Consider the following 7,636-nt stretch of genomic DNA (forward strand, 5'->3'; position numbering starts at 1 on the left):
CCAAGTTTGAGTTTTAAAAGCCACTAGGCTAAATCATATGGGATTCTATACCTATATATATAGCTACTTTAATAACTATTAATGCATATTACTATTGTTCCTTTATTTTGTTAGATGTATTTATTTACATAAATACAACACTTTATAATGTACAATACAGACTAATGCAGTACACCAACATTATATATATATATATATATATATATATATATATAATATTACTATATGTATCATCTGTCATTCTTAAAGTTGTTACTTCTTACAGTATTTAAGTGAACTGTGTAATATTTTACTGGTACTGTGTCCACCTTCATGTCACAATATCCTGATAACGAGATTAGTCAGCAAGACACACCTCATTGAGAAACACGGGCACGCGCCGAGGGGACGGGAACGCGCGAGGATCCCGCTTGTTTGCCTCTGGCGCCCCCTGCTGTCAGACTCCGGTATCGCAGACCAGATAGAGGATCTGATCCTTGGAGTGGCGTACTTTGTAACTTCCGCCTGTGTGTCACCTCTAACATGCATCATTCGGCTTTGTAGGATGTTAGTCATCGTCTTTCACTGGACTACAAACTCTGTATAAGGAGATGGACACACTGTGTCCCTGTGAGACGGAAGATGTATTAAGTATTTTTTTTCTTAAGATTGGCTGAATTGTAATCTCAATGTCAGCAGATTTTACTGGTTAAAGTGGTTTATCTTTAGTCAAGCCTTCAATCACTGGTATCTCACACCGTGTAATCATATTTGAAGTCAACCAAGGGCACAGAGATTAGTTCATTTATCACCGTGTTTCATACATAATTTACTATCCAATAGTGACTGCTGTCACAGGTCATGTGCTCAGCACCTAGATGTATTCATGCTGCACTGCAGTGCCTGGCACACTTCATTAAGACTCACTTTTCAGGGCAATATTCCTTCACTTTAGATGTTTAAGTGACATGATGCACAAGCTTTTTATGATGTTCTTACAGGTCTTTAAATATAGTATAAAGAATTCTAAATAAATCACCCAAGAGCTAGCCTATGTTCCTCTGCGGTTTGCAATAATAACTGAAACAGCTCTCTGGAAAGTCATTTAGATATAATGTGAAAGATATCCTTTCAACAACCCAAACCGCAAGAGGTCGGTCATTTTTAATCACCACAAAAATTAACAAGCATAAATGCATCGTCTGCTGCAGACTTTCAGGAGCCGGTGGAGCCTTTTTCAAGAGGAGTTAACGGTCAGGTGTTCTACTCTACAATCCCAGTAGTGACCACGGTCAAACCAGAAGGCTCAGGAAGAGATAAGCGCGAGTAAATATAGCAGTTGGGTGTAATCCACTTCGTGCAATTCATTATCCAGTGAGTGCTCATCTCATGTAGTGGAAAGTGGAAGAGACATTTGACATCAATGGTTTAGTTTGTTCCCCAGAATAAATTTATTCAAGTTGGGACCATACAAACCTAGTGAATGACAGGAGGAGGAGGTATCGGATATCTTTAACAGGAATGACATTGGTAAAGAGGATGTGGAACGTTTAAAATCATAAAGATGCACAAAGTACAGCCTTCGCCCAAAACTAAGGGTGAGACACTATAATTTGTTCCCATAAATAAGGCAGAATGCAGAGTCCATAGAAATGGAGAGTTATTACATTTAGCCAAATTGGACAGTGGTGTGACAATATGACAATTTACATGACTTTCTTCAGCTCGTCGTACAACACCAGCACAAAGGCGCCGCCCATGCCTCTGAGCACGTTGGACAAGGCTCCCTTGAAGAAAGCCTTGCCACCTTCATCGCGTGCAATCTTGCGCCAGCAGTCCATGGTGCCGCTGTACATGATGTCGGCTGAGGAAGGTAAGAAAAGAGCAGGATTTAGATAATGCATGTAGGCTTGAACCTATGGTACAGAATTCATTGCTGCATTTAGGCTGTCAATTACGTATTCAAAGCAACTATACACAATAGTAATGTAGATACAGCAGTAAATCATTACAACTGTAAAGATTAGTATTAATTAATAAGTAATTCAATTAAACTCACCTCCTTTGCGACCAGACTGCATCATCATACGTCTACGGACAGTGTCGAAGGGATATGAGGTCAGGCCAGCAACAGCTGTCACACTCTGTGCAATCATCCAGCTCACCAATATGCTGGCGTTCTTTGAGTCTGGGAGCATACCTGTAAACACAGAGGGGGAAACGTTACACATCTAGAAGAGGAACCACGAAGGAGGCAGTTTAGGGTGTTTGCCAATATAACATCTACATACCTTTAGCTGTGTCATAGATTCCGAAGTAGGCCGCCCTGTAGATGATGATGCCCTGCACAGACACATTGAAGCCCTGGTACAGACCCTTCAGGCCATCAGACCTGAAGATCTTAACCAGGCAGTCTCCCAGACCATTGAACTCCCTCCCGGCACCGGGTTTTCCAACATCAGCGGCCAGACGGGTACGGGCGAAGTCGAGGGGGTACACGAAGCAGAGAGATGTGGCTCCGGCGGCACCACCGGAGGCCAGGTTACCGGCGAAGTACCTCCAGAACTGGGTGCGTTTGTCAACGCCATCAAGGAAGATCTTCTTGTACTTGTCCTTGAAGGCGAAGTTGAGGGCCTGGGTGGGGAAATACCTGATGACATTGGCAAGGTTACCTCTCCAGAAGGAGATGAACCCCTGCTCCTTGGGGATACGGACAATGCAGTCCATGATACCCTTGTACTGCTTGTCCACGGTGATCTGCTTACTGGCATGTTGGACCTGGAATAATGAGAAAGAAAAGTGTGAAATAGGGAAGCTAATAAGTGTTGAGTGTCAATCACAAGGTCTCCTTGTTGTGACCTTGATGCATGTAAAACTTATTAAAAAAAAAAAAAAAAAAGGTGCTGCATAGTCTGCAGGTGAGTGTAATGAGACATCAGTACTGCCTAGCAATCACATGATTTATTCATCTGCCAAACCCATTTTTTAATTACTAATAAAACATAAAATTATATAATAAGACGTTCACTGATTCATAAAGGAGGTTTTAGACACAATGTCGCAGTGCAGGTTGAGCAGTAAAGGCTGTAAAACGTGTTGACCCGGCTCTGAATGAGAGCCGGCCGGGCCTCTGTGCAGACGTCTTAAGGAGAGCCAGCACTCATAGCTGCATACGCAACCGGAAACATCACACAGAGGGGGTAAAGCTGGCGTATATACCCGCACTGTGGCGTTGCTTTACTGCCACACGACATGGAGGATGTGTAGAGACACCAGAGGAGCTGCTGTGCGTCTGTACATCATGTCCCCGCCTCAGTATCTGCGTTTGTCCTTTGTTAGCTAGCGGTGCGCCGGCTAAGGTTAACGTGGGATGCTAACGTTAGCATCCCGGCTCGTGTAGGTCATTTCCCCGTCAGATGGTGACCTTAAACCCTCTGCAGACTCCCATTCATTCTCCATGAACACATACTAGTGAGCCACTAGTAGGTGACACTGTGTCTGCATAGTGACAACCTGCAGATGTTAAGGTTTCACTTTAACTTTTTTTTAAACCCACCCAATGTAAGTTAGCACACAAGCTAGCCGGCTAGCGGAAGGCGGTGTTACCTGGAGGAGCAGCTTCACTCTCTCGATGGGGGCGACGGCTGTTTTGGAGATGGCGGCGGAGATGCCACCAGCCAAGAAGTCCTTGGCGAATGAAACAGCTGTCTCGTTCATGTTGCGATGTTCTTGAGTGTCCCTTTCAGATAACCAGTAAACGATATATACCCCTCTGCCCTCTACAGATGATGGCCTACAACGACGAAATGGCCGATTGTATAGCAGCGTTGCGGATTTATATAATCTGACCCATCGCGATACAACGCGAGATCTGTGATTCTAAAGCCGTGAGCCAGTCCCTGCACGTCACGCGGCTCTCAGCCAATTAGAATGCAGAGAATGCGATGACGTCACTATGCGTATTTTAGCCGTGCTATAGGCGAGTAAATTGTGATATTGCGAAATACACGTGAAGGAAACTAAATTTAGACAGAAACCCCGATGTATAAATGCACCGACTTGCTCTTTTTAGGCTTCTTGCTTGAAAGTTACGCCCACAGACCAATGAAGACACCTCTAGGGCGTTACATGTATGTGCTCTGCATACCAGAGCAAAGTCACAGGGTCGTAAGGCTTTCAAGGACTTCACAGAGGCCTTTAGGTCAAAATTACATAACATATCTTAATTAAAATTTATAAAATATCTCTCAGCTAATGTGACGACCCTAAGCAATGGTAATTACAAGGGTAATTGTTATTGAGTAAGTAAGGTACTTTCCTCAGAATAATCTTGTTTTACATAACCTGGCCTATTAAGTACTGGTGTAAAGGTGAACCTTCCCTCTATACTATCTGTTTCGACTTCTGGACGTTGTTCCAATAGGCTTACACTTTAATCTGTCTTGTACTTTTTGCAAAATCCTGATGGTACTCGATGTCAGATGTTTAATTTCATTTTAAGAAATGTTCTTGAGCAACATAGTGTCAACAGTCTGCACCTATTTTATTTTTTTTAGCAACTGTTGAAAAGAAAGATATGTTGTTGTAGCTAAGTGTTGTTACTGTGTATCATAGATGCCGTCAAGAGCATTTTAATTGCTAAAAGTCTCATTCATCCAGCTTAGGCTTCACCAAAATGTTCCACTAGAGGGCGGCACGAGACTTAATGTCTCTCTTTATTTAGTTGAAGAACATAACTCCATAGAACTACTGCATGCAGAGGGACATGTTTTTAAATAACCTTACAATTTGTTTTATTTAATAATTAAGTATCATCAACTGAATTATTTATGTTTAATGTGCTCAATTGTGACTATTTTAAAAAAAGATTGGTGTTTTCTGACATCTATCTATAAAAAACAGTATATGTGATGAAGCTTGACATACAGTGGGGCAAAAAAGTATTTAGTCAGCCACCAATTGTGCAAGTTCTCCCACTTAAAAAGATGAGGCCTGTAATTTTCATCATAGGTATACCTAAACTATGAGAGACAAAATGAGGAAAAAAAAAAATCCTGAAAATCACATTGTCTGATTTTTAAAGAATATATTTGCAAATTATGGTGGAAAATAAGTATTTGGTCAATAACAAAAGTTCATCTCAATACTTTGTTATATACCCTTTGTTGGCAATGACAGAGGTCAAACATTTTCTGTAAGTCTTCACAAGCTTTTCACACACTGTTGCTGGTATTTTGGCCCATTCCTCCATGCAGATCTCCTCTAGAGCAGTGATGTTTTGGGGCTGTCGCTGGGCAACACAGACTTTCAACTCCCTCCACAGATTTTCTAAGGGAGTTGAGATCTTGAGACTGGCTAGGCCACTCCAGGACCTTGAAATGCTTCTTACGAAGACACTCCTTCGTTGCCCGGGCGGTGTGTTTGGGATCATTGTCATGCTGAAAGACCCAGCCACGTTTCATCTTCAATGCCCTTGCTGATGGAAGGAGGTTTTCACTCAAAATCTCATGATACATGGCCCCATTCATTCTTTCCTTTACACGGATCAGTCGTCCTGGTCCCCTTGCAGAAAAACAGCCACAAAGCATGATGTTTCCACCCCCATGCTTCACAGTAGGTATGGTGTTCTTTGGATGCAACTCGGCATTCTTTTCTCCTCCAAACACTTCTATTTTGGTTTCATCTGACCATATGACATTCTCCCAATCCTCTTCTGGATCATCCAAATGCTCTCTAGCAAACTTCAGACGGGCCTGGACATGTACTGGCTTAAGCAGGGGGACACGTCTGGCACTGCAGGATTTGAGTCCCTGGCGGCGTAGTGTGTTACTGATGGTAGCCTTTGTTACTTTGGTCCCAGCTCTCTGCAGGTCATTCACTAGGTCCCCCCGTGTGGTTCTGGGATTTTTGTTCACCGTTCTTGTGATCATTTTGGCCCCACGGGGTGAGATCTTGCGTGGAGCCCCAGATCGAGGGAGATTATCAGTGGTCTCGTATGTCTTCCATTTTCTAATAATTGCTCCCACAGTTGATTTCTTCACACCAAGCTGCTTACCTATTGCAGATTCAGTCTTCCCAGCCTGGTGCAGGTCTACAATTTTGTTTCTGGTGTCCTTTGACAGCTCTTTGGTCTTGGCCATAGTGGAGTTTGGAGTGTGACTGTTTGAGGTTGTGGACAGGTGTCTTTTATACTGATAACAAGTTCAAACAGGTGCCATTAATACAGGTAACGAGTGGAGGACAGAGGAGCCTCTTAAAGAAGAAGTTACAGGTCTGTGAGAGCCAGAAATCTTGCTTGTTTGTAGGTGACCAAATACTTATTTTACTGAGGAATTTACCAATTCATTCATTAAAAATCCTACAATGTGATTTCCTGGATTCTTTCCCCCCATTCTGTCTCTCATAGTTGAAGTGTACCTATGATGAAAATTACAGGCGTCTCTCATCTTTTTAAGTGGGAGAACTTGCACAATTGGTGGCTGACTAAATACTTTTTTGCCCCACTGTATAGCTGATTTCTTGTTGCACTCAAGGTCTCGATTTTGTGACAATATGTTCTCGTGGTCATTTATTCCTGTGACTGTTTTTAAAACTACTAATGTTTTTTATCAAGCCTCATAAAACAACAGAACTGAAAGAAAAAGATGATTATCATTAAATGCCAGCTGTTGACTAGATGCCTCCCAGGCCTTGTTTATAGCCTGTTGTACGTTTAGCGTTTAGTGTGACCACACAAAACTCAGATAAGACTGTTTTGATTCAAACACATGCTGCACAGTAAACACTATTAACTCACAGTAAAAGGCCAATGCTCACATTATTGGAGTCTTTATAACTTACAGGAGGAACCTGCATGTCTAGGCTGCATCTACTGCATATGGTTGACCACATGGAGGAGCTGCCGTGATGCCATGCAGTCAGCGTTAAACCTCCTCTGAGGAACTCTGCCACAGACCAAGAAGACCAAGGTAACAACCTGATTTATCTGAAAACACACTGTTGTAAAGGATGATTCACTCACTCATTCTGCAATTGTTTGTTTTACCTAAAGCAGACTGTTTTTACTCTTTGTGCAGTGAACGGTCTCCTTGTGTTGCCATGGTTACTATTGATAATGATGCCTTTTTAAACGCCAGGCTTTGTTGTCCTTGTTTGGTTGAATGTGCATTTTAATGACACTCACTGTCCACTTGTATTTCTAACTGCCACTTGAGCATCCAGTTGAGCAGGAGGTGTAAATGAATCAGTGAGGACAGAAGGTCTGTGGCATGAAGTTTTTGCACATTGCTTTTGTTTTCATTGTAGTGAGAGTGCAGTATTCTTCATCTGAATTGAAAAATAAGTGTTGAATGACTTTTATCAAAAAAATAGATCAGCTCTGCATTCAGTTTGATTTAGGTTAGAGGATTTAGTAGCATCGTTAGCTGCTAGCTGCCGGCTCAACCCTCTCCATGGAGCTCAATGTCCATGAGGCAATAGATTTCTGCTCTGAATTCTATATCAATCTTTTCCAAAATCTTCAAAGGGCGCGAGCAAATATGGCAGCTGCTATGTGATCAAACTCGCAAATTTATTTAGTTTAGCTATTAACATCCTTGGAGATTATAAAGAGTATAAGCTTGTGCACGAACTGCACAATCAACCTGTTTGTTTGGAT

At 42.2% G+C, this 7,636-nt stretch overlaps 1 protein-coding gene across 1 annotated transcript; it reads right to left on the reverse strand.

The window, feature by feature from the left end:
- Window positions 1–1,406: 1,406 nt before the first annotated feature.
- On the reverse strand, window positions 1,407–3,806 carry si:dkey-251i10.1 (uncharacterized protein LOC100038774 homolog). Its single transcript, XM_054626234.1, has 4 exons — window positions 3,586–3,806; window positions 2,271–2,757; window positions 2,039–2,179; window positions 1,407–1,843 (listed from the first exon to the last, which is right to left on the reverse strand). The coding sequence occupies exons 1-4, from the start codon at window positions 3,694–3,696 to the stop codon at window positions 1,686–1,688; spliced, it is 897 nt and encodes a 298-aa protein (XP_054482209.1). The 5' UTR covers window positions 3,697–3,806; the 3' UTR covers window positions 1,407–1,685.
- Between the last annotated feature and the right edge of the window lie 3,830 nt (window positions 3,807–7,636).

This window comes from Anoplopoma fimbria, chromosome 24 (genome assembly GCF_027596085.1).
Source record: "Anoplopoma fimbria isolate UVic2021 breed Golden Eagle Sablefish chromosome 24, Afim_UVic_2022, whole genome shotgun sequence".
NCBI classification, from domain to species: Eukaryota; Metazoa; Chordata; class Actinopteri; order Perciformes; family Anoplopomatidae; genus Anoplopoma; species Anoplopoma fimbria.

What these genes read in the sequence shown, in the direction of transcription:
- si:dkey-251i10.1 (XM_054626234.1), bottom strand. Translation starts at nt 3,696, where the DNA reads ATGAACGAGACAGCTGTTTCATTCGCCAAGGACTTCTTGGCTGGTGGC. An exon ending in GAGTGAAGCTGCTCCTCCAG is followed by an intron (nt 2,758 to 3,585) that starts GTAACACCGCCT and finishes TCATTATTCCAG; the next exon opens with GTCCAACATGCCAGTAAGCA. An exon ending in GCAGTCTGGTCGCAAAGGAG is followed by an intron (nt 1,844 to 2,038) that starts GTGAGTTTAATT and finishes TACCTTCCTCAG; the next exon opens with CCGACATCATGTACAGCGGC.